Source organism: Eleutherodactylus coqui, chromosome 1, assembly GCF_035609145.1.
Source record: "Eleutherodactylus coqui strain aEleCoq1 chromosome 1, aEleCoq1.hap1, whole genome shotgun sequence".
Lineage (NCBI taxonomy): Eukaryota > Metazoa > Chordata > Amphibia > Anura > Eleutherodactylidae > Eleutherodactylus > Eleutherodactylus coqui.
Window position 1 is genome coordinate 509,745,153 of NC_089837.1, and position 27,307 is coordinate 509,772,459.

At 47.5% G+C, this 27,307-nt stretch overlaps 1 protein-coding gene across 1 annotated transcript in view; it reads left to right on the plus strand.

Moving 5' to 3' along the window:
- The first annotated feature begins 13,521 nt into the window (after window positions 1-13,521).
- LOC136614361 (leucine-rich colipase-like protein 1) overlaps window positions 13,522-27,307 on the plus strand; it is a 61,494-nt gene continuing 47,708 nt past the window's right edge. Inside the window, exon 1 of the mRNA XM_066594109.1 lies at window positions 13,522-13,658. Coding sequence (XP_066450206.1) covers window positions 13,578-13,658 — 81 coding nt within the window. The 5' untranslated portion in view covers window positions 13,522-13,577. The remainder of the gene's footprint in view (window positions 13,659-27,307) is intronic.

Here is a 27,307-nt window from a genome sequence, read left to right on the forward strand (position 1 = left end):
TGGGCAGTTGGGCAGCATGTTACCCAGGAGAAATGGCAGCGGAGTGTCATGCAGGCAGTGATTGTGCTTTGTTGGAGATAGTGTGGTGCTTAGCTAAGATATGCCTTGCTAATGAGGGTTTTTCAGAAGTAAAAATTGCCGCTATTGTGGCTTAATAGTGGGACCTGGGAACTTGAGATGCAGCCCAACATGTAGCCCCTCGCCTGCCCTATCTGTTTCTGTGTCGTTCCCATCACTTTCTTGAATTTCCCAGATTTTCACAAATGAAAACCTTAGCGAGCATCGGCGATATACAAAAATGCTCGAGTCGCCCATTGACTTCAATGGGGTTCGTTACTTGAAACGCGGGAAATTCGACTCGAGTAACGAGCACCCGAGCATTTTGGTGCTCGCTCATCTCTAGTAGAGATGTATCCTCCAGCATTACCCCTAGTCGTTTAATTGCTGGTGTGGTGTACAGCTACCCACCATCAAGGCCGCAGTTCTATTGGGGTGATCCAGAGGACCTTCAGAAACAAGACCCAGCAAATGCCCCCATGGCGCCACCTTCGATGGAACAAAAGGCCACAATCAAAAAGCAGAGGCTCCACATGGGACCCCTCCAGCTGGCTAGGCCTCGGAGAACTTTTAAATGAGGCGAGTGTGTCCGCGATTCTGCCTGCAGTCCTGTCCACGAACATTCTACGGGCAAGACTGGTGCCACGGGTGCTACCCTATGGTGGAGAGGAGCCATCTCTCCCCTGGATTATAATTAATCAGGCCAACAGGGTGGCCCACGCTGTTATACCCCCAGAGTTGCATCCCTTCATACGGGATTTTGAAGACCCCAGGGTAAAGTCTTTTTCCAGGCCCGTAAACATTTCTCCCGTTTGAGGGAACTGCACCCTCCAAGGTTGACTGCCATGTCAGATACTGACAGACTTTTTTCACTACGCAACTGCATATGAGCCCCCATTGCTTCCAGGTTCTTCTGTACTTCTTTCCGTACCCCCTGCAGTGTATCTGTGGTGGCAACAGTTGCAGGACAGACCGACGCAGTAGAAATAGCTGTTAGGAAGTGAGGATGCTGACCATATATGAAAAAGAATGGAGGCACCCCAGTGAAAGAACAAGTACGGTTGTTCAGTGCAAACTCTGCCAACGACAGGAATTTTGCCCACTGATGAGCCTTTTTGCTAGCAAACAACCGTAAATATTGCACTAAATCCTGTTTTTTCCACTCAATCTGACCATTAGTTTGCGGGTGGAATGCTGATGAGAAGGAAAGCGAAATTCCCAGGTTTCTACAGAAGGCTCGTCAAAATTGCGCAACAAACTGAACCCCACGATCAGATACAATGTTCTTGGGAACCCAATGTAGACGAATGATTTCTTTTACAAAAATTCTATCACAGAAGGTAGCTTCTTTAACACCACAAAATGGGCCATCTTTGAGAAACGGTCTACAACAACTAGGATAGTGTTGAACTTCTGAGACTCAGGTAAATCAGTGATAAAATCCACCGGTAAATGAGACCACGGATGAAAAGGCACCGGTAATGGTCTCAGATGCCCCTCCGGACGCCGACGGCTACTTTTACCACGTACACAGACAGATCATCCCTTAACAAAGTCGTGGATCTCCCGAGACATGCCTGGCCACCAGTAGTTTCTAGTACAAAGATCCAGAGTCCCCTGAGCCCCCGGATGGCCTGCGAGACCAGATGAGTGAGACTCTTCAATGACTCTGAGACGCAAGGTCTCTGGCACACACCATCGGCCCTCTGGCACCCCCGAGGGAGCGTTCTGCTGACAATTTTGTAGATGAGGAACAAGATCAGATTCTGCAGCTGCCACCACCACCCCAGGTGCCAAGATATTCTCGGGAGCCACTATCTCACTTTCCGGCGAACTGAAACTCCGTGAGAGGGCAACTGCCTTCACGTTCTTCTCCCCTGGAATATATGTAACGACGAGGTTAAACCTGGTAAAAAACAACGCCCACCTGGCCTTACGAGCTGTGAGTCTCGTAGCATTGGTGAGATATACCAAGTTTCTATGATCAGTACACATGGTAATGGGATTCCTTACCCCCTCAAGATGGTGACGCCACTCTTCTAGAGACCACTTAATCGCGAATAACACACGATAACCCATGTCATAGTTACGCTCCACCAAACTGAACGTCCGAGAGAAGAATGCTCATGGACTATACCCAAGTCTCCCGCTGACTTCCTGAGACAGTACAGCCCCCGCCCCCACCTCAGACGCATCGACCTCAATGAAGAATGGTCACCGCGTGTCAGGCTCTACTAGCATCAGGGCAGCAGTAAACACACTTTTGAGATGACTAAACGCCTCTAGGGCCTCAGGAACCCTTCTTGGTTAGATCGGTCAGGGGTTGGGCAATAACAGAATAATTCTTAATGAATCTACGGTAGAAATTTGCGAAACCTAACAACCGCTGGAGAGCTTTCAGGTTATCTGGTCTGATCCATTGGGAGATTGCTGCCACTTTACCAGACTCCATTTGAATCTCCGTGTGTGAAATCATATAACCAAGAAAAGACACTTGTTTACTACCAAAAATGCATTTCTCCAATTTGACAAAAAGTTGGTACTCACGCAAACGGGTCAGAACCAGCCTCAGGTGCTGCACATGTGAGTCCCAGTCTGGGGAGTACACCAGAATGTAACTGAGACATATGACCAAAAATACCCACAGAAAGTCTTCAAGGACCGCGTTCCTATATCCCTGGAACTCAGTGGGGACATTACAAAGTACGAAGTGCATGACTAAACATTCAAAATGTCCCAACGAGTTGTTGAAGGTGGTTTTCCACTCATCTCCCTCTCAAATGTGAATTAGATTGTAAGCACCCCTTAATTCCAATTTGGAAAACCAGTGGGCTCCTACAACCTAATTCAATAAGTCAGGAATCAGGGGCAAGGAGCACTGGTTCTTCACTGTAATTTTATTTAAAGCCCGATAATCCACACAAGGCCTCAATGTCCTATCCTTCTTCTCCACAAAGAAGAGACCTGCCCCGGCAGGGGACTTGGACGGCCTGACATGTCGTTTGGCCAGAGACTCTGAGATATAGGACTTAAGGGCTTCGTGCTCACGCCCAGACAAATTGAAAATGGCTCTCTTAGGGATGGGACTGTTGGGGATCAAATCAATACCACAGGTCCACTCCCTATGGGGAGGTAAAGTCTAAGACAGTGTTTGGGAAAATACATAATGAAAATCAGACAAATACTCAGGAATAAGTATGGTATCTGCTGAACACCCAGAAATAGTAGCTAAGTGACTATGACAGGACAACCCCTAATGTGTCAATTCCCGAGTGGACCAATCAAATCAGGGATTGTGCAGTGCCAACCAGGGAATACCAAGCTCTACATGAACCAACATCCTTCCCATTACCAAGAACAACAGATTCTCAGAATAGAGAACACCCACAGTGATCTGTAACATAGGAGTCCTCCATTGTACAACCCCTGCAGATAGAGGGGTAGAATCAATACTAGTGAAGCGTATGGGAATTTTTAACGCAGAAAATTCAGTCATCAGAGTTCTGACAAAACTTAAACTAATCAAATTGTCGGCTGCACCCGAATTAATAAAGGCTGGACCGGACCGAGTGAAATTCCGGAAGCCAATCTGACAAGGCACCAACAATTTAGGGAGTACCTGTGATCCTAGGCGATCCTCCCAAAGATCGCCTGATGTTGTAGATGCTTCTGAGGACAGGTCACTACCCGATGTCCGGCTTTCCCACAATAGAGGTAGAGGCAATGAGTCATCCGGAACCGTCGCTGTTCCTCAGGACTTAGCTGATCCACATCTATAGGCTCGGCACCATAAGTTGACATGGGAGAAGGAGGAGCGAGCCTGCCGGATTCCCTAGCCTTATGGGCCTGACATTCCTCTTTTCTAGATCTCAGCCTCCTGTCAGCGTTGATCGCCAGTTTCATTGTATCATTGAATGTCACGGGAGCGGGATGAGAAATGAGTAGATCCTTGACAGCGTTAGAAAGATCCAACAAGAACACATCTTTAAGGGCGCTTTCATTCCAAGACGTTTCACCTGCATACAGTCTAAATTTAGAGCAATAGTCCTCTACCCACTGCTGCCCCTGACAGAGAGACATGAGATGAGATACCGCCAACCCCGCACAGTCTGGCTCATCAAAAATACCTCCAAGTTCCTGAAAAAAACAAGTCAGCTAACTGCAGGCAAGTTGATCTTTCCGGCAAGGAGTAGGCCCATGTCTGGGTGGGACCCTGAAGTAAGTACATAATCAATCCAATTTTCTGGGATTCTGAGCCGGAGGAGCGGGGCTGCATCCTAAAATACAATCTACATGCCTACTGAAAAACAAAAAAACTGCTCATCTGCCTGAAAATACCTCAGGAGGAGGACACTTGGGCTCGGGAATAGAAGGGGCAGTAGAAACATGCACTAACTCCTGCTGCTCCTGGGCCATCATACGACCGGACAGGTCTTGGATCATGACCACTAAATCCTGCAACTGACTTGCGAGGGTACTCATGGCCTCCATTGGAGAGCAATTTTAAGGGCCAGCTATTATGTTATGGTATACTATCCTTGATATGCCAGCCCGGGTGCCCTAGATCTCACCCGCAACCCCTTTCCCTACCTGCTTACCTCCACTCCTGGCTACCTCCAGGCGGGCAACTGGGCGGCAGTCCCTACTTTCACTAGGGACTGAAAAGGGACACTGGCGTACCTGGATGGAAAGGGTAGAATACCGACAGAAAAGGCAGATGTAAACAACTAACACAAACAATACTAAGCAGAGCTGAGGCAGATGGAAAAACCTGGCGGACAATAGCAAAGTATAGCAAAGAAGATGTCAGAGGCTGTAGATCAAGAGAGGCAGACTAGCTAGCACTCTGAGGGAAACCAATAACTGCCAGTGATTGCAAATCTCTGCCCGACCTTTAAACAAAAGCCTCCACCCGGGGGCAGAGAGAGGGAGACTGCCAACTCCCAACAGAAAATAATAAAAGGGAGCTCGTGCACGGCAGCTGCACTTACAGGTGCACGCGCGCACGGTGCCGTGCACCACACCGGCCGGGCACCTGCGCCCCCGGCAGCTGGACAACAACCTGAGGGGATGCGCCCCGACCACGGGACCCCACATACCGCCGCCCCGGGAGGACCAGCAACCGCCCAATGGTAACATTTAAAGTAATGTGCAGGAGGATGTTTAATACAGCACTTATTGTTTATTGCACCTGCTAAAGTCTAATTCAAAGTAATATATTCTCCTATTAATTTAATGTACTAATGTAGAAATGTTTAGCTTAGATATGCCACTGTGTGCATGAGACTGTATGTATGGTATGTATGATTTATGTGTATGACTGGAGCTTTCTTAGGTCCCCTATGTCATGTCATGCTGCTGGCTGTCCCGCAGACAAAAGTAGAAAAAGCAGCAGCACCTCCCTGTGTAACACCGCTGGTGCAAGGTATTCGTTCAGATGCAAAGCGCAGAAAGGAACCAGACTCCAGGTATCAAATAGATCACAAGTGGGCAGCATCAATATGTAAAAGAAGTTCCTTTAACCCCTTGAGTGGCACGCCCGGAAATTTTCCGGGACGAGCTCCACTGCTCATAGCGACATAGCCCGGAAGATTTCCGGGCTATGTATCACTATGGGAGCTGCAGAGCACAATGCCACAAGCTGTGGCAGTGTGCTCTGCCTGCACAGACCCACACAGAGCAGTGCAAGGGCTTTGAAAAACCAGCAGAAGATATTGCCGATATGCCGGCAATCTCCTGCTTTGTTTACAAGTTGCCATAGAGACCATCGGCTTGTCAGAAGCAAGCCGATTGTCTCTGTGGCAGGGAGAGCTTGGTGCTTGGCTGTCAGAGGACAGCTAGGTACTAGCTCTTACAGCAGAGATCAGAGAAAACCTCCGATCTCTGCTGTGTTAACCCTTTACATGCTGCAGTCTAAGGGCTGTCACTGCAGCATGTAAAGGGCTGTCACCATCGGACCCTCGGAATGTGATCAGGGGTCCTGATGGGTCCCTGTGGAAGTCCCCTAAAGGGACAAAAAAAAAAAGTAAAAAAATTATTTAAAAAAAATTATAAAGACACTTGTCTCCCTTTACTTGGTAAAAAAATCAAAAATACAATCACACATGTGGTATCCATGCGTCGTAATGACCCAGAGAAGGAAGTTAATTAATTATTTAACCCCTTAATGACATGGCCCCTTTTTTTTCTTTTTTCCCCATTTCTTTTTTTCCTCCCCCTGTTTAAAAAAATCACAACTTGTCCCGCAAAAAACAAGCCCTTATATGGCCATGTCAATGGAAAAATGAAAAAAGTTATGGCTCTTGAGACGCAACTGCAAAATTAGTTGAAATTTAATGATTAGACCATTTTAAAAAACCTGCCCTAGTGGGTACAACAGGGTGGAAGGAAACCCGCCACTCAAGGGGTTAATCGTCCATGATAGGAGGGGATGTACAAGCCATGTATCAACCCCACACGGGTCTTTGTGAAGCTCATCACTACTAACCCCCACCCATCCTTAAATAGGGCACACAACCAATCACATAAAAGCACAGACATCTAAAACAGGTGTAGAGAAACACTCACCCATCGGTCTGCTGTAGAGGCAGACTGTTCTGGTCTCTACAGCAGACCGATGGGTGAGTGTTTCTCTACACCTGTTTATATTGATGCTGCCCAGCTGTGATCTAGTTGATAACAGTGCTGGCTGTCCATCTGGTCTGTTCCAGCTAGCAGGGCCTTCCTTTCACCTAGTTCTACTTTTTCATGGAGAATGATGGTCATTCCACTGGTCTCTTGTTTCTCTTTACTGCCAGTCGCCCCCCTCATATTTTTGTAGTTTGTTTTATTCTTCAAAAGAGAAAGTGATGTTCATTCCACTTGTCTCAATTCTTTTTTCTTTAGAGGAAAGAGTAATGAATAACCCCCATAGCTATACTAGTATTCCTGAATTCTGTTCAGCCTAGTAGAAATTCCTTAATGTACTTGCAAGTCATATTCCTGACATACTGTCATAATAGAAAAGCCATACACAGAAATTACACTTCTAGTAGTCTCTGTACACCTGGAGTGGGTTGAACCTTCACATAAGTAACTGGGGGTAGGACATGTGTTTATCGGTTTAGCCTTGCACACTCCATGACTGTGCAGAGGTAAATAGGAAGTCAAACACTGAAGATGACCGGACTCTGGATTCACACACTCTGTTTAGGAGGCGCAGGGGCGGCTTATTCTTAAGTATGTGGGGAAACTGTAGTGGCCCAGTACATCATCTTGTCATCTCCATAAATGTCATACATGTCATGTCTTATGTTGATGCACTGTGCAAGCCTGTCTTGTCATTCAGTTATGTGTACTGCACAGCTGCAGCAAATGTAGAGTTAAAGTCTGCAAAGTGTGATTGTAACAAATTCTATCCTGTCAAGTGGCATGAGTGAAGATATAAATGAGTGCCTGAGAGCAGGAAAGGGTCTTGTCCATGTCTCCTGGGTTTCTGCTAAAGAATGCCAGCTACACGGGTGTACCTTTAACCCTCGTGTAGTGAAGAATAGAGGTAGAGAGGTTTCCCGGAGTGCTTGTGTTGGTAATGATGATGGAGTGAGGCCTCCCTCCCCAAGAGAGAGAAAGTGAGCAACAAGTGAGTGCATTCTTCCAAGGCCTAGTGCAGAGGTGGTTGGGTAGGTAGGAGAACATTTATAATTATTTCAGACCCGTGCGTCCTGAAGTCTGGGATTGCCAGGTGGAGGTATTCTACCTTCATTGCTCATCCTCAAGCGTCCTGAAGTCTGGGTCTTGCTATGTGGAGGTGCGCGTCCTTTTTAGGTCAATGTGTGATTGTTCTCAGTGAGAGAAACCCAGTAATCTTGTAAATATGATACATTTCAATGGCTTACAGAAATGCATGATGTTACAGCAAGTTTTCGGGGATATCTCGCCCCCTTCGTCAGGCTATTGAATGAAACTAGTTTGGGTGACACATAACTATAACATACAGATGCAGAGGGGAGGAGAACAAATAGCTATTGATCTAAATAAATGTTCACACATAGAAATTTAAGACTGTTTTGCAATCAAAACTTAAAACATTAGACAAACAAAGCTGAGAAGTAAATCGTAAATCAGACCACTGAGCTCAGGACAGTTTTATGATGTGTCTTATCTCTCCTTCAACCTGCACACTGAAGGAAATGCAGCATCACCTATTGGATGGCAACATTATTACAAGTCAAGTTCTGAATTTTTTGAATTTTTAAAGGGAAAAGAAACAAAAGTAAACAATTATTAGGTCACGCACACACGGCCTAAAGTCTGGGTCTCCCACTTTGAGATACTCTGGCTTATGTAATTCCTGCACTTTCCAACCTTGACATTTGTGCCTTGTCTATTGCTAAAGTTACCATTAAGTAAAGTTATTCCAGGACTTCATCGTTCCTGGTGACCTGAGGTACTATATCACTGTCTGTGGCTCCATTATTTCCCCGCCGATGTTCATGCCAGTAGGTACCAGAACTGTGGCGTCATCCGTGACAGCCCTTGCACCTTTTCCACAATCTATTGGGCAGCCCTATGTCGGGGGTGCCCGAAAGAGGCCCAACGCTGCACTGGCCAAGGCTACATGTGTCCCACTGGGAGGGAGAGTGGTAAGTGCCGCTGTAACAAGCCAGCATCTAATCCTCCCTTCTAAACATTTGCCCCATGTCCAGGGTTACCCTATGGGACGCTGTACAGAGGATACAACTGACAAAACTTAACTTATCCCCTATTTTTCGGAGAGAATGGTGTCATCCCCATTGCCGCAGAGTGAGCAGATCCAGGAATTAAGAGACGAGATGCGTTTCCGCTGTCTGGGTTGTGGAATGTGTAAGGGGCACCGTATAACCCAGCAATCAGTCTGATGGGGTGGGAAGTGGCGAGGTGCCATGTTCCTGAAGAGCTGCTGATACTGGCACAGAAAACACTGATTTTATGGGGAAGTAATGAAAGAAAACCAGTAATTTGTCATTATCAGAGTTTCTGCCACCAGTTTTTGCAGCTCTCCAATCCGGCACCATAAGTCTGGTGACAGATTCCTTTTACATATATTGTGTGTGATGTCATTTATTATACTAGAGGTAAGTTGTCACATTAATGCTACTGTGAGTGATGCCATTTATACTGGAGGTAAGTGGTGACATAAATTGTACCATATGTGGCACCATTTATTATACAGAAGATAGGTGGTATTAAATGTACTGTAAATGATACCATTTATTGTACTGCAGGTAAGTGGTGACATTAATTGTACCGTGAGTGGCTAAATTTATTATACTTGAGGTAAGTGGAGACATTAATGGTACTGTGAGTGGTGCCATTTATACTGGAGGTAAGCGGTGACATGAATTGTACTGTGAGTGGCTCTATTTATTATACTGGAGGTAAATGGTGACATTAAATATACTGTATGTGGCGCCTTTTATTGTACTGCAGGTAAGTGGTGACTTTAATTGTATCACGAGTGGTGCTATTTATTATACTGGAGGTAAGTGGCCATCTGTGATGACTGACAGACCCCTTGTGTGCAGGGAGGTAAAGGAATGATTTAGGTCTGTATGTAACGTGATTTCTTTTTTTTTTCAGGTTACCTTAGATTGCCCGGCATTCGCTGATGTTCCAGGATATTTGCACATTTACTTGAATCTTCTCCTCTATCTGTTTGCACAGTAAATATCTACAGTAGTAAAAATATTATTAGAAACCTTAAGGGCGCCTCATCCAGAATGTAACGTTAGAATCAAGACCTTTTACTTCTGTAACCTTTCATGACCGAGGTATTTTTTTTTTCTGTTAGTGTGCTCCTCGCCTTTGTTCGGCCTTAAGGCCTCATGTCCATGAGGAATATACAGCCCGAGCAGATATTTAATGCCGATTTCTGAAGCAGATTCACTGTGGATAATCTTTAAATTTTATGTTGCGAATTTTGCAGTGAAAAAAAACTGTAGTGAGTAGTCACCCTAAAAATGACAGGTCATTACTAGGGATGAGCGAGCGTACTCGCTAAGGCACTACTCGCTCGAGTAATGTGCCTTAGCCGAGTATCTCCCCGCTCGTCCCGAAAGATTCGGGGGCCGCCACAGCTGACAGGTGAGTTGCGGCGGGGAGCGGGGCAGAGCGGGCGTGAGAGAGGGAGAGAGAGATCTTGCCTCCGTTCCTCCCTGCTCTCCCCCGCAGCTCCCCGCCCACGCGGCGGCCCTCGAATCTTTCGGGACGAGCGGGGAGATACTCGGCTAAGGCACATTACTCGATCGAGTAGTGCCTTAGCGAGTACGCTCGCTCATGCCTAGTCATTACCAGTTTGTTTGGTAAAGTTCGTGTATATATGTAACTAGCTGATATACCTGGCTTCGCCTGAGTTAATTTGGTACTGGTTTTTATCTGGTGTTCACATGGAAAATCTTATGAAGTCGTTGTTACTTTAGAGATACCGAGGAAAATTTGGATATTAATTCTTTGCACTTAGAATTAAATAATAGAGTTGGGTCCCATTAGCTTTTCCTATTTATGACATAATCTATGCTCGTGCCAAATTTCATGTTTCTATTACATCGGGAAGTTGGAGAATTAGTGGCCAGTCAGTCAGTCAGTGAGGGCGTTCTTCTTTACACACACACACATATATATATATATAAAAACATATGCCAACATTGTCTATCACTACCGCGCCATCCTGAACCTGTGTCACACATGACACTTGCTTCACTCTCCTTTCCCATCTTTTCCACTCCTGCCTTTGGCTTATTCTTTACCACACTTGGGGCTCATGTCCACGACCGTGTTCTCACCACATATTAGGCATGTGATGCAGGCATGAAACTTGGTGAATGGAGGAAATGAATGTGAATGGACTTAGATTGATCCATGCACCCCGGCGGTGGACACTGCGTATCGATACGCAAGAGAAATAAATGGCAGTGTGAGCCCTATACACTTGTATAGGCTGTGTATGATATGTTCTCCATACTCAATAAATGGACAGTCTTCTCATACATATCCAGGTCTGAAACAGCAAGGTATTAAATAAAATTTAAAAATCACAATGCGCATGTCCGTGTGATACCTGTGCATGTGATATGTGGGCATGTGTAATGCCATATGCAGCCGTACGGGGTCGCTGCCAGTTCTCTGCTGGCAAAGCATATATTTGTCAAGTGGGCAAAATGCTGTGCGGAGACCCGCAGTACATTACACATACGCCCGTGGGCATGAGCCCTTACTTTGCTGCTTGCTCAGACCTGCCGCCTGATTTTACTGTTATGCAAGATTTCCACCTGCTGTGTCCTCGGCTCTGTCATATGACTATCCATGACAGGAGGTGAAAGTTTAACTTTTCTTTACTTATGCCAATGGATAGCGACTATCACGTGACCATGAAATGTGTACTGCGGCCCCAGGTCAAATCTTCAGGCTCTCGACTACGTTTGGTAGCCAGAAACAGGGTAATCCGTGGCTTTTGTGTATGCGGCTGCCATTTTGGTGACATGCGCAGAAGCTGGGGTAAGGTCTGCGAATAAATCCAGGGGCCTTAGGTACGTAATTTCATCTCCCCTCACGGATTTTTATACTTTTTTTTTTTTACTTTATATGATCATTGTTATCCATTGTGACCAGGAACCGCCTGCAGCATATGCTAGCCGGGAGTAGAGAGATATTTAAAAATTTCCTGGGGCGCGAGCCCTTCTGTGCAGAAGGCGACGTAAGGGCCTGGAAGGACCATATCGCCGCGGGACATCACTGAGGGTAGAGGTGAGTATTTTTACCTCCCCTCATGGATCTAATCCATGAGGGAAGATGTATTTTTAAACTTTATTTTACTTTTTACAACTTTTCCGGCAGCGCCGGCTCCATTGAAATGGAGAACATCTCGTTATTTTGGCACAGGGGTGGCAGGAGATTCTTTAATGCAGTGAATGCTCGAGCTTCATTGGTGGCATTAAAGGATGAAAACCAGAGAACATCGGGCGCTGCCCCCTCAATTTTATCCTAGGCTAAATTGGTTTTGTGGCCCAGCAGACCCACATCCAGTGTCTGAGCTGAGTTAATCTGGAATTCACATCAGCATTTGGTGGCTCCTCTGGTAACACCTTAATATATGTAAATGGGAACAGGGATGAGAATGAAGGAATTATATTTTCGTTTGAGTGCCGCCCAATAGCTAATGATCGGCACCTAATTGAGAGGATTATTCAGAGAGATTATCTAGGAAGACATGGATTATTTTGAACTGCCGACTGCCATTTGGTTAAAGCAACCCTCCAGTTTCGGGACAAAATTTTGTCCAGGGCCCAAAGGGCGGAGGGGTATCTTACCCGTACTTTATCTTCTCTCCCTGAGAAACTGACCAGATTATTTAGGCTTGTAAGTAATAGGTATATGGGATTCTTATGTAAGTTTACAGTTCCTGCTATACTGACAGCACATGTGATCTCCAAAAAGATCTCCCTTGACACCTTCCAATCCACTGTCTGACCTCTGAAGACATTATGATTTAAGGCTATACAGCTCCGATGTTGGAAGACGTCCATCAGGGTTCTCTTACTGTATATTGCCCGCCTCTCTGCTGTTAGAGTCTATCCAATGTGTTACCTCATGCAGTACTGGCTTTAGCCAGCATATAGCGCCATTGTATAACAGCAGAAAAAAGAGTAAGCCCTCTAGAAAACCCAGGATACAAATTGGATCGGAAAGGGTTAAAAATAAGCCTTTCCCTGATTATTTGGGTTTTTTGAAAGGCTTGAAATATAAGCCCTACCCTGGAAATAAAAGCCCTAGCTGCATTACATAGAAAAAGGGAATACTTACCTAGCTGGCACAGTCCAGGTCCGCCTGCTGCTGTCCGGAGCTCCGCCGTGTGTCCTGCAGTCCTTGTTCACCCACTGATCACTTCCTGGTTACAGGATTCATAAATCTCACCTCCAAGAAGTGATGGCTCTGAATGGCTGAGCAGCACTCAAGAACCAACTAATGCAGCGCTATCGAGTGCTGCTTTGATTGGCTAAGCATCGGTCGAAGAACTAATTACGACTATCGTGCTGTGGAGGCGGGATTTTTAAATTGGCCAATCAATGCCGCTGCTCAGCACATCAGAGCTCCGGAGAGCAGCGGGAGGGACCTGGACCAAGCATGCTAGGTAAGTATGATAAGACATCCCTGAAAATAAGACCTAGTGGTTCTTTTGGGGCAAAAATAACATAAGACAGGATTTTATTTTCAGGGAAACACTGTATAAGTACACGTGGCCATGAAGCTTCACGTGTTTGTTTGCCCAGTACGTACATAGCCAAGAAATCTATAGACTTTAGTAAATGGATGAGGAGGCTGGATGCAGTGTGTGACAGTAAGCTCCGGGGCGTTTACCTTCTTCCTCATCATATATCTTTGTGACGTGTGACTGAGGGAACTATATATGTCCCATCTACACCCAGCATTCTTCAGTCTCCCTGTCTGCTTGCTGGCTCGCTGGGTAAACACTCCAATCTTCTGCTGCAGCTTCCATCACTACAGATATGGCACAGCATAGCATTATGTCCATCCTGCTGTTTGTGTGCCTATCGCTCTGCTTTGAGGTCGCACAGTCTCAGTTAGAGGTAAGGTGTATTCTTTATATCACATTATGTATTTCCTATGTTGTATATTTGCATTTATGTAGATATTTCAGGCTTCTATATGCAGCTTCTCTCTGTTAACAATAGGGGATATTTCTTGCAAAAACTAAAAAAGCTATTTTTCACTGCTCTAATTTACCAGCTATAAACCTTCCTGAGCAGATTACCATTTCCGCATGGAGCAGATCCCTCCACTTGTAGCTGCAGGACATTACATTTGCTAATATGGTTTCAGGCAATGCAATGCGGTCTCTGGTGGAAACGTCCACTTACTGCAAGCCGCCTGCTGGTAACACTATATTATATGCCATATCATGTCATCCTATTCATGTGTGTAATAGTGTCCCAGTGGGAGAATTGCTGCGTGACAAGCAAATTGTTCCTCTGATTTGGCTTACCAGATGGAGGAACAATAAGTTATGGAGAGATTACAGCATCACAATTACCCACAATGGATGTTTTGGGGCCCAAAAATTTCTTCTGAAAAAAATTATACTGGCTTGTTGAGAGTTAAACCACATCCATGGGGGGCATGATGATCTATTCACCCCCATATAGTGTAGAATATCCCTCTATCTGTCAGATTATGCAGAAATATCTTCCTTTATTGCATGCTGACGGGGATTTTGCCAGAATTCTTGATTTCGGCTGTAAATTTGTAGCTATAAAAGTTCACAGCGTGCGACATTTATTATCAATCAGTATGATTATTGACCATCAGTTTGAACCATCCTCCAGGCTTCAGTATTCAGGGTGGGTTCACATAAGCGTGTTTTTGTGCGTTCATACGCATGCACAAAAACACGCTTGTATTTACAACAATGCATTCCCTATGGTGTGTTCACACGTTCGTACTTTGCAGGTGTGTGCCTGCAAAGATAGGACATGCGTGCACCATTGGAAATGCACGCATTGTTTTCAATGGAGGCACTGCTGCTGCCTGCGGCTCCATTAAAAACAATGGTCTGCTGGCTCCCTGCATTCTTTTTCAGGGAAGGGCTTTACATATAAGCTCTTCCCTGAAAAAGAAACATTTTTGTGTAAAAAAAAAACAAACAACAAAAACAAAACTTACCTCTCTGCTGCTGCCGTGACCCCTGTGGGCATGAAGAACACATCTGTGGCAGATGTAGCAGAGGAATTCTGCAATTCTCAACAGCACATGACAGCTGTGGTAGAGAATCCTGCTGCCGGCATCACCGTCAATGGCTTTTCAGGGAAGGGATTCATAAGCCCTTCCTTGAAAAGCGATTTAAAAAAGTGTATTAAAAAAAAAAATCAATACTCGCCTCTCTTCAGCTGCCGGGGCTCAGCCGCTGTCCCCGGCTCTGTAGTTCTAAGCTATCAGCAGCTGGGAATTTAAAATCCCCACCTGCTGGTAGATCTGATTGTGATTGGCTGAGCAGTTCAGCCAGTCACAATCAGAGCTACCAGCAGGCAGAGATTTTAAATCCCCGTCTGCTGATAGCTCAAAACAGCAGTGCAGAGTCGGGGACAGCGACAGAAGCCGCGGCTGAGCCCCGACAGTGGAGTATTTTTTTATTTTTTTTTTAACAGTATTCGTAAGCCCTTCCCTAAAAATCCATTGAAGGCTATCGGGGCTCAGCGGCAACTTCTGCCGCTGTCCTTGACTCTATAGTTCTCAGCTGTCACTGCTGTTTTGAGCTATCAGCAGCCGAGGATTTAAAATCCCTGCCTGCTGGTAGCTCTAATTGTGATTGGCTGAGCGCTTCAGCCAATCACAATCACAATTAGAGCTACCAGCAGGCGGGGATTTTAAATCCCCGGCTGCTGAAAGTTCAGAACTACAGAGTCGGGGACAGCTGTACAAGCCGCGGCTAAGCCCCGGCAGGTAAGTATTATTAATTTTTTCCCCCACTATTTTAACACTCTTTTCAGGAAGAGCTTATGAAGTCCTTCCCTGAAAAGCCATTGACAACTGCCGTGGCTCAGCGGCAACTTCTGCCGCTGTCCCCAGCTCTGTAGCGCTGCTGAGCTATCAGCAGCCGGGGATTTAAAATCCCCGCCTGCTGGTACCTCTGATTGTGGTTTGGCTAGCTTATGAAACCCTTCCCTGAAAAGCCATTGATGGGGCTGCGGGCAGCAGGATTCTCTACTGCAGCTGTCATCTGTGACAGCTGCGGTTGAGAATTGAAGAATTCCTCTGCTGCATCTGATGTGGTAGATGTAGCAGCAGGGAATTCTTTTAACTAGTGGGGGTGAAGGAAACATCTGCCTCATGCGGCTGATGTGTTCTTCATCCCCGCAGGGGACACGGCAGCGGCAGAGAGGTACGTTTTTTTATTTATTTTTGCATTAAAATGTTTCTTTTTCCGGGAATGGCTTATATGTAAAGCCCTTCTCTGAAAAAGAATGCAGGGGTGCCGGCAGAGCATTGCTTTCAATAGAACCGCTGGCAGCAGCCGCGGCCCTATTAACGACAACAAGCACGCAGCTGTGTTCACGCGCGTTTTTGCTTGTACCTAGGTGCACACATACGTACGCACCTAAGTATGCACAAAACACGCTTGTGTGAACCCACCCTCGGGCTGTGTGAAATGTGGCCAGAACAGATGGATTTGTTGCTCCGTTGTTCACACTACAAAACACTTTGTGTCACGATGAAACCTTTCAGCATAAGTCAATATATAAACTGTAATCCGACTTCTGTGGTTTATCTCATCACGTCTGTCCTGCCAAGTGCAACATGTGCAAAACTAAAAACTAGGATAAGGAGACACAGATCTGATAGTGAACACGCTGGAAGGAAGAATGTATCGGCCGTTTCATCACATTTCTTTTTGGTTCATAAAGGAGATTTTTCCTCTCTACAAGTCTGTGGTATTGAAAGAGTTAACCGCCCATTATGGGGTGGAGATCATCTCCGCAAGCTTATTGTTAGATAGGCATTTGGATGCATATTTGAACCGCCGACTGGACTTTTCATTGTTACTTTGTTTCCTTATAATTGTATTTTGCCTCTGGAGTCATGTGTTCTTGTTCCGAGCACCCCATTGGCTGTCTATTGTGACATAAGCATTACTTACATGTGCCTTGATGTCCAATTAAAGGCAACATGTCGTTATACCGTCACTGTATGCGATTCCCAGTCACATGATCGGCATTATTCATCATTAGTGATGAGTGAGTATACTCGCTAAGGCACATTACTCGAGCGAGTAGTGCCTTAGCAGAGTATCTCCCCGTTCGTTCCTAAAGATTCGGGGGCCAGCGGGGAGCGGCGAGGGAGAGCGGGGAGGAACGGAGGGGAGATCTCTCTCTCCCTCTCCCCCCTGCCGCTCCCCCCTGCTCCCCGCCGCAACTCACCTGTCATACGCGGCGGCCCCCAAATCTTTACTCGAGCGAGCAGTGCCTTGGCCAAGTATCTCCCCGCTTGTCTCTAATGTGCCTTAGCGAGTATACTCGCTCGTCTCTATTCATCATGTAAAAGTAAAGAAGAAAGTGTAACTGCAAAAAAAAAGAAAGTTTAAAAAGTTTAAGTTTCCTCTTCTGTTATGGATCATATCCATAAGGGGAGATGAAATTCCCCACTTAAGACCCTCAGATTTATCCACGGACCTTAACTTGGCATGTGCAAAAGCCGTGAATTGCCGGAGTAATTTAAAATCTCCCTGCTCCTGGTTACCAAACGTATCCAAAAGCCTGAAGATTTCATGCGGGGCCGCATTAGGCAGTAGGAAGCCCTTGGTCACATGATTGCCGCTATCCAATTGATAACAGCGGTCACGTAAAATTAAAAGAAGCTAAAGTTTCATCTCCCGACACAGATACAAACCGTGAGGAGAGGTGAAATTACTTACCTCAGGCCTCTGGTGATGTCCCCTGATGGGATCCTTATTAGAGATGAGCAAGCATACAAGATAAGGCTAACTACTCGAGCGAGTATTGCCTTATTCGAGTATCTGCCCGCTCGTCTCTAAAGATTCGTCTGCCGGCGGGGTGCGGGGAGCGGCGACGGAGAGCAGAGAAGAACAGAGGGGAGATCTCTCTCTCTCCCTCTCTTCCCCCTTGTTCCCCCCCTGGTCACCGCCGCAACTCACCTCTCACTTGCGCCGGCAGGCGAATCTTTAGAGATGAGCGGGCAGATACTCGAATAAGGCATTACTCGCTCGAGTAGTTAGCCTTAGCGAGTATGCTTGCTCATCTCTAATCCTTATCAGCAAACCTCTCCCCAGCTTGGATGCGACCCATTCACCCATCTGCAAAATGGCGGATGCAAGCGCAGAAGCTGGCGAGGACTCGTGAAATTTAAAATGTCCTGGCTACTGGGCCCTGGGGCAGTGACCAAGGACTGCTGTGAGTGGTCTCTGATCACGTGATCGCCATTATCCAATAGATATTGGCAATCACATGAAAGTTAAAAAAACTGTTGCTTTCACTAACTAATCCCCCATTCATAGTATGAGGAGGAAAATAAACCATCCTGCTAGCCATGCCCATAGACATGACCCGGGTATAACAGACTGGTTCCTTTACTTGCTGTAGCTTGAATTCATAAAAATACACCTTTCCCTGGATAAGCAGACAATTTTATTACAAGACAAAAACATTTATTCACTCATTACTAATAATCATAACCCTGAATTAATCTTCCCCTCCAATATGAGGGGAGGTCCTTGGAGTCCAGACATCTGTCACCTTCTCATTCCAACACCAAAAAGATACACAGATTGGAAATATATAAAAAATCCTTATTTACCAGTCATTTAATAATATTTCCTTGGAGGCTACAGACCCAATATTAACCAGAGATAAACCAAGGGGGATGGTGGCTATCCAGCCCCTGCCCCCCCCCCCCCCAACCAATAATTTGTGACTAAATCCAAGGACCCGCTACTGCAAACACGATCTGACCACCTCAGATCTGCGCTGCCCACCTCATTTAGGTGAACACCATCAATCTCCCAAAAATTGCCTTGGCCTTTTTCTAAATCCACATACCCCCATTTCTTGCCACAAAACTGGAAACTTCCCTATTCAGTTTAATTCACACTTTATTAAATAAATAAATAACCACCGACCCTGGAAATGTAGGATATCATACCGGATATCTCAAGATACCTAGCGAAAAGGCCTCTTACCTAAATCGTTCCTGCCTGCATGCAGCACCAGATTATTTGGTGCCCTGTCCAAATCCACAAAATGATGAAACTCGTGCAAAACCCTCCATCACAACACTCCTCGTATTCCTATGCATCACAACACCGCCGATCTTTCTTCAAAACCCAACTGTCTCCTTTTTGATCATACTTTTGCTCTCTCCCCACCCCAATACACATATGAATGCCCCAGAATCTCTACTAGGGCCTGTCGCTGATCTGAAAGGGAAAACAAAGGCAACCATAGCAACATAAAAAATTCCTCCGCCCCTAAATGAACCTTACTCATTAAATTCCCAGACCACTTCATGACCACCGTGGTCTAAATATAAGATTTAAACCTTCCCGACTGCCATCTCTCACTCCTCTTAATTACATCAACACTCAGATCCCCTCTTGCAGCCTCTATCGCCACCCCAATCCAAAAAGAATGGGGCCCAAAACTAGTACTGTCCCAGCTGAGGTGCGATGGGGCCTTTTGAAAAACCACCACAAACTGAAACCTGGATAGGAAAGACCTATGTCATAAAAAACTGCCCCATCCTCACCCTGGCCAACTCGTCATAGTGCTTTCAACATGCAACAAGGCTCATCTATACCCTATGAACCTATCAAATCAATACCCTTCTTCCTTTTTCTTTTAGGTCTGTCTTAGACCTTCATATAAAAGACTCAAGCTGTTCTTCCCCAACTCTCACATCCTCTGTTAGTAGTCTCCTCCCTTTTTTCTTGCTAGGCAAAACCAATTCGCCCAACCTTAATGCTCAAAAAAATGCTAGCATAAAAGCCAAATAGAACAAGGCTCCCTCGAAACGCCCCGCACAGATTATTTCCAATGCAACCACCACCTCTTTCAAAAACTGAAAACGACACAGGCCTACGTTTATCTGGGCTTAATTTTTTTCTTTTGAAAGCCTTCTAAGGCCTATCACATCCCAAAACATCGTAAGTTTAAAACCAAGAGACAGGCCGGCCAAAAATTGATTTACCATTGCCACAGATACACCCAACATATGCACAATCCCAAACCACTGCAAAACAGCTCCTTCTTTATCCTTATTGGTCCTTATGTCGCTTAACATCTCGACCCGCTGTTTCTACTCCCGCCACGCAACTTTGTATGCTCTCCTTGTACTCTGTTCAAAAATTATCCACTTATTAGGTGCTCCGCTACTTGCCAACCAGTTTCCAAAGCCAAGCCGGACACATTCTGCTCAGGACCACCTTTCGGAATTGCTCACACTGAAAACGAGAGAGAGTATTCACTATTAAATTTTGTACGCCTGGTATATGCACAACCACTACCCACATGTTTAATAACAGTGCCTGTAATACCGCATGTCACAATAAATTCACCATTGGGAAGAAGATGCCGCCAAATTGGTAATGGCCTGAACCACGTCCTAATTAGTGCAGTGAAAACAGACCTTGTTATCTTTCAAAAACTCACCCCATAAGGACACAGCGAAAACAATTGGAAACAGCTCCAAATACACCAAATCCTTAACTTATTCTAAGTAGAGATGAGCGAACGTATTCGTCCGAGCTTGATATTCGTGCGAATATTAGGGTGTTCGGGATGTTCGTTATTAGTAACGAACACCATGCGGTGTTCCGGTTACTTTCACTTCCTTCCCTGAGACGTTAGCGCGCTTTTCTGGCCAATTGAAAGACAGGGAAGGCATTACAACTTCCCCCTGTGACGTTCAAGCCCTATACCACCCCCCTGCTGTGAGTGGCTGGGGTGATCAGGTGTCCGCCGAATATAAAAGTCGGCCCCTCCCGCGGCTCGCCTCAGATGCCTTGTGAGTTAGATGAGGGACAGTGCTGCTGGTACCGGAGCTGCTGTAGGGAGAGAAATAGCAGTTAGTGTAGGCTTCAAGAACCCCAAAGGTCCTTATTAGGGCCAGTAATACCTGTGTGTTGGCTGCTGTTAGCAGTGACTTTTTTTTTCTTTTCTCAAAATCGCCTCTGTAGAGCGTTGCACCCGGCATTAGGGACAGAAGTGTTGGATAGGCAGGGAGAGTGTTAGGAGTGAGTGTAGCCTTCAAGAACCTCAACGGTCCTTTCTAGGGCCACTTCTATCCGTGTGCAGTACTGTCCAGGCTGCTGTTAGCTGTGCTGCATATTTTTTTGTTTCTCAAAATCGGCTCTGCAGAGCATTGCACCCTCCATTGATACTACAGGGAAAGAATTGTATAGGCAGGGCGACAACACAGTTATTATTCATTGAATATACGCAGTGGGTCCTTTTGGTGTAAAAAAAGGTAAACGAATTCTATTTGTCCTGCCTCTGTCCGTCCTAAGGGCTGTGGACACATGTGAGCTGCGTGTACAACGTTAAAAAATCAGACGCACCCAGCTACGGTTTACTGCTGGCTTCGCCATTTGCTTTCCTTAATTGGGAAAACAATACCTGCTCTGCCAGAGTTAATAACTCTGCTACCCTCAAGTTCTGTGACACATTAGCAGGGACACAGCACAGTTATTAAACTTAGATTATTCATTCAATAGAGGCAGTGGGGCCTTTCGTTTTCAAAAAAGGGAAAAAAATATATTTGGCCTGCAGTCTTGCGCCAATTTATTTCCTGCCTGTGAAATCAAATCACTGGTAATACAGCATGCTGAGGGGTAGGGGTAGGCCTAGAGGACGTGGACGCGGCCGAGGATGCGGAGGGCCAAGTCAGGGTGTGGGCACAGGCCGAGCTCCTGATCCAGGTGTGTCGCAGCCGACTGCTGCGCGATTAGGAGAGAGGCACGTTTCTGGCGTCCCCACATTCATCGCCCAATTAATGGGTCCACGCGGGAGACGGTTATTAGAAAATGAGCAGTGTGAGCAGGTCCTGTCCTGGATGGCAGAAAGTGCTTCGAGCAACCTATCATCAACCCGCAGTTCTGCGCCGTCCACTGCTGCAAATCCGAATCCTCTGTCTGCTGCTCCTCCTTCCTCCCAGCCTCCTCACTCCACTACAATGACACCTGCTCAGGAGCGGGAACACTCCCAGGAACTGTTCTCGGGCCCCTGCTTAGATTGGGCAGGAGTGGTTCCTCTCCCACCAGAGGAGTTTATCGTCACTGATGCCCAACCATTCGAAAGTTCCCGGGGTCCGGGGGAAGAGGCTGGGGACTTCCGCCAACTGTCTCAAGAACTTTCTGTGTGTGAGGAGGACGATGACGATGAGACACAGTTGTCTTGCAGTGAGGTAGTAGTAAGGGCAGTAAGTCCGAGGGAGCAGCGCACAGAGGATTCGGAGGAAGAGCATCAGGACGATGAGGTGACTGACCCCACCTGGTGTGCAACGCCTACACAGGACAGGTCTTCAGAGGGGGAGGCACGGGCAGCAGCAGGGCAGGTTGTAAGAGGCAGTGCGGTGGCCAGGGGTAGAGGCAGGGCCAGACCGAATAATCCACCAAGTGTTTCCCAAATCACACCCTCGCGCCATGCCACCCTGCAGAGGCCGAGGTGCTCTAAGGTCTGGCAGTTTTTCACAGAGACGCCTGACGACCGATGAACAGTGGTGTGCAACCTTTGTCGCGCAAAGCTCAGCCGGGGAGCCAACACCAACCGCCTCACCACCACCAGCATGCGCAGACATATGATGGCCAAGCACCCCACAAGGTGGGACGAAGGCCGTTCACCGCCTCCGGTTTGCACCCCTGCCTCTCCCCCTGTGCCCCAACCTGCCACTGAGATGCAACCCCCCTCTCAGGACACAGGCACTACCACCTCATGGCCTGCACCCACACCCTCACCTCCGCTGTCCTCGGCCCCATCCACCAGTGTAGTTCAGCGCACCGTCCAGCCGTCGCTTGCGCAACTGTTGGAGCGCAAGCGCAAGTACGCCGCCACGCACCCGCACGCTCAAACGTTAACCGTCCGCATAGCAAAATTCATCAGCCTTGAGATGCTGCCGTATAGGGTTGTGGAAACGGAGTCCTTCAAAAGTATGATGGAGGCGGCGGCCCCGTGCTACTCAGTTCCCAGTCGCCACTACTTTTCCTGATGTGCCGTCCCAGCCCTGCACGACCACGTCTCCCGCAACATTGTACGCGCCCTCACCAACGCGGTTACTGCCACGGTCCACTTAACAACGGACACGTGGACAAGCACAGGCGGGCAGGGCCACTACATCTCCCTGACGGCACATTGGGTGAATTTAGTGGAGGCTGGGACAGAGTCAGAGCCTGGGACCGCTTACGTCCTACCCACCCCCAGAATTGCCGGCCCCAGCTCGGTGGTGGTATCTGCGGAGGTGTATGCTTCCTCCACTAAAGCACCCTCCTCCTCCTCCTCCTCCTCCTCCTCCTCCTCCGCAACCTCTATCTCGCAATCAAGATGTGTTAGCAGCAGCATGTCGCCAGCAGTCGGTGTCGTGCGGTGTGGCAGCACAGCGGTGGGCAAGCGTCAGCAGGCCGTGCTGAAACTACTCAGCTTAGGAGATAAGAGGCACACGGCCCACGAACTGCTGCAGGGTCTGACACAGCAGACCGACCGCTGGCTTGCGCCGCTGAGCCTCCAACCGGGCATGGTCGTGTGTGACAACGGCCGTAACCTGGTGGCGGCTCTGCAGCTCGGCAGCCTCACGCACGTGCCATGCCTGGCCCACGTCTTTAATTTGGTGGTTCAGCGCTTTCTGAAAAGCTACCCACGCTTGTCAGACCTGCTCGTAAAGGCGCGCCGGCTCTGCGCACATTTCTGCAAGTCCCACACGGACGCTGCCACCCTGCGCACCCTGCAACATCGCTTTAAGCTGCCAGTGCACCGACTGCTGTGCGACGTGCCCTCACGGTGGAACTCTACGCTCCACATGTTGGCCAGGCTCTATGAACAGCGTAGAGCTATAGTCGAATTCCAACTCCAACATGGGCGGCGCAGTGGGAGTCAGCCTCCTCAATTCTTTTCAGAAGAGTGGGCCTGGTTGGCAGACATCTGCCATGTCCTTGGTAATTTTGAGGAGTCTACCCAGGTGGTGAGCGGCGATGCTGCAATCATTAGCGTCACCATTCCTCTGCTATGCATCTTGAGAAATTCCCTGCAAAGCATAAAGGCAGCTGCTTTGCGCTCGGAAACGGGGGCGGTGGAAGACAGTATGTCGCTGGATAGTCAGAGCACCCTCCTGTCTATTTCTCAGCGCGTACAGGAGGAGGAGGAGGAGCATGAGGAGGATGAGGAGGAGGGGGAAGAGACAGCTTGGGCCGCTGCTGACGGTACACCGGCTGATTGCCTGTCATCCTTTCAGCGTGTATGGCCTGAGGAGGAGGAGGAGGAGGATCCTGAAAGTGATCTTCCTAGTGAAGACAGCCATGTGTTGCGTACAGGTACCCTGGCACACATGGCTGACTTCATGTTAGGATGCCTTTCTCGTGACCCTCGCGTTGCACGCATTCTGGCCACTACGGATTACTGGGTGTACACACTGCTCGATCCACGGTATAAGGAGAACCTGCCCACTCTCATTCCCAAAGAGGAAAGGGGTTCGAGAGTGTTGCTATACCACAGCACCCTTGCGGACAAGCTGATGGTAAAATTCCCAGCCGACAGCGCTAGTGGCAGAAGGCGCAGTTCCGAGGGCAAGGTAGCAGGGGAGGTGCGGAGATTGAGCAGCATGTACATCCCAGGCAGTGCAACAGTCTTTAAGGGCCTGGACAGCTTTATGGCTCCCCACCAAGACTGTGTCACCGCTCCCCAGTCAAGGCTGAGTCGGCGGGAGCACTGTAAAAGGATGGTGAGGGAGTACGTAGCCGATCGCACGACCGTCCTCCTTGACGCCTCTGCCACCTACAACTACTGGGTGTCGAAGCTGGACACGTGGCCTGAACTAGCGTTGTATGCCCTGGAGGTGCTTGCTTGTCCTGCGGCTAGCGTCTTGTCGGAGAGGGTGTTTAGTGTGGCTGGGGGAATCATCACAGATAAGCGTAGCCGCTTGTCAACCGATAGTGCCGACAGGCTAACACTCATCAAGATGAACAAAGCCTGGATTTCGCCAGACTTCTCTTCTCCACCATCGGACAGCAAGGATACGTAAGCAATACGTAGGCTGCACCCGCGGATGGAAGCTACGTTCTCTCTCACCATCCAAAACGGGGACATTTCTGCTTCATCAATCTGTGTCTAATATTCCTCCTCCTCCTCCTCCTGCTCCTCCTCCTGAAACCTCACGTAATCACGCTGAACGGGCAATTTTTCTTAGGGCCACAAGGCTCACTCAAATAATTTTTCTGAACAATTTTTAAAAGTTTCAATGCTCTTAAAAGCGTTGGAACTTTAACTTGAACCAATTTTTCGTTACACTGGGCTGCCTCCAGGCCTAGTTACCACTTAAGCCACATTAACCAAAGCGATTAATGGGTGTCACCTGCCCTCTTGGCTGGCCATGGCCAATTTTTGGGATGTACATTAGTACTGTTGATACAGCAATTTTTGTGGGCCCTCGCCTACAGTGTAATCAAATGAATTTTTAGCCCACCTGCATTACAGCTGACGTTACCTCAGCTGTGTTGGGTAATGCAATGGGATATTTCTATGTACTGCCGGTGGCTTCCTGGCACCCACCCATGCTGTAGGTGCACACGGAGTTTTTACTACATCTGTACACATTCGAAAAGAACCCCAGTCTGACTGGGGCATGCAGTGTGGGCCGAAGCTCACCTGCATTAAGCACGACATTACTACCTCAGCTGTGTTGGGCAATGCAATGGGGTATTTTTGTGTACCGCCGGTGGGTTCCAGGGAGCCACCCATGCTGTCGGTCGACAGGGACTTCACAATAGGGAGTTGTACCTGCCTGTGTCTATGAATTAAAAACCGCGGTCTGACTGGGGCATGCAGACACCTTGACAGAATGAATAGTGTGTGGCACATAGGTTCCCCATTGCTATGCCCACGTGTGCAGCTCCTGATGGCGGTGGCACAGGATTCTATTTCTCATTGCTTCTGTACAGCATTGTGGGCTATCGCCCCGCCACTTTTAAAGAGGGTCTCTGCCTAGCCGTGCCAACCTCTGCAGTGTGTGCCTGCGGTCCCTCGTCATGGCAGACGCAATTCTAAATAGACATGAGCGTGGTGTGGCATGAGGGCAGCTGAAGGCTGCGCAGGGACACTTTGGTGTGCGCTGTGGGGGGGAGGGGGGGGGCGGTTGGGCAGCATGTAACCCAGGAGAAGTGTCAGTGGAGTGTCATGCAGGCAGTGATTGTGCTTTGTTGGAGGTAGTGTGGTGCTTAGCAAAGGTATGCCATGCTAATGAGGGCTTTTCAGAAGTAAAAGTTGTTGGGAGGGGGGGGGGCCCACTCTTGCCGGTATTGTGGCTTAATAGTGGGACCTGTGAACTTGAGATGCAGCCCAACATGTAGCCCCTCGCCTGCCCTATCCGTTGCTGTGTCGTTCCCATCACTTTCTTGAATTGCCCAGATTTTCACACATGAAAACCTTAGCGAGCATCGGCGAAATACAAAAATGCTCCGGTCGCCCATTGACTTCAATGGGGTTCGTTATTCGAAACGAACCCTCGAACATCGCGGGAAGTTCGTTTCGAATAACAAACACCCGAGCATTTTGGTGTTCGCTTATCTCTAATTCTAAGTTACTAATTCCAACCCTACCAACATTCCCATAAAGAACAAGGCTTCGCCAATGAAGGTTACTAAAAGAAGTCAGTTTTTAAAAAGATGATCGGTCTCTTACTTCTGCCGTACCAAACAGTAGGTCCCCTACCTTACAATTTGAATTCCCACCTGTTCGTCTATGATTTCCATGCCTCTGACGGTTCCTATACGTCGCAGTTACAGTCTGAATCTTTGGGAGTGTGTTTTCCCGCTATGAAGCAAATAGCTCTTTGGCACCCAAGTGGATCTTCTCTCTCAGTCAATCAGTCTTAAAACCTAAGAGCTAGCAGGAGGTGAAATCACCCTCTTCTGACCCTCCAAATTCCAGATGATCCCCCAGAAATGTGGTAGAGTCCAATGACACCGGGCTGTTTCTTCTGAAAGCATAGACACTTTATTACATCCATATATATGTGTCCAGTTGGAATAGTTTCTAAAAGACTGAACCAAAACAAAAGGAATCCACGCAGAGACATTCTTCCATCTAAAAGCAAACTAATTGGTTACATTTCACTACAGTGTTAAACAGGCGCAGTAATTCTTTAACTATACAATTGCTGTCATCTCCTACTCTAAAATAGGCATACTTCTGCCCTCCTTTTTACAACAACCCAGCTTACTTGCATTAACTCTGAGCCACCGTAGCTCAGTCAATCAGAAGTAGCGCAGGCTGCTCAATGCCGCCAGATGGAGAATGGAGGTTGTACCGTTAACGTCACCAGCAGCTGCAGAGTGTGAGAGAAAACAAACAGGGCGCCTCCGCTATAGGAGGCCGAGCTCCATGGTCAGGACTCTGAGGGGCTCTGTCTCTCGTGTTAGTGTTGGGGAATCAGCCGACCAGGATGGGGAGCAGTCAGAGAGCCGAGCAGGATCACAGCAGAGAGAGGCAGAGACGCTTGGTGAGGTCAC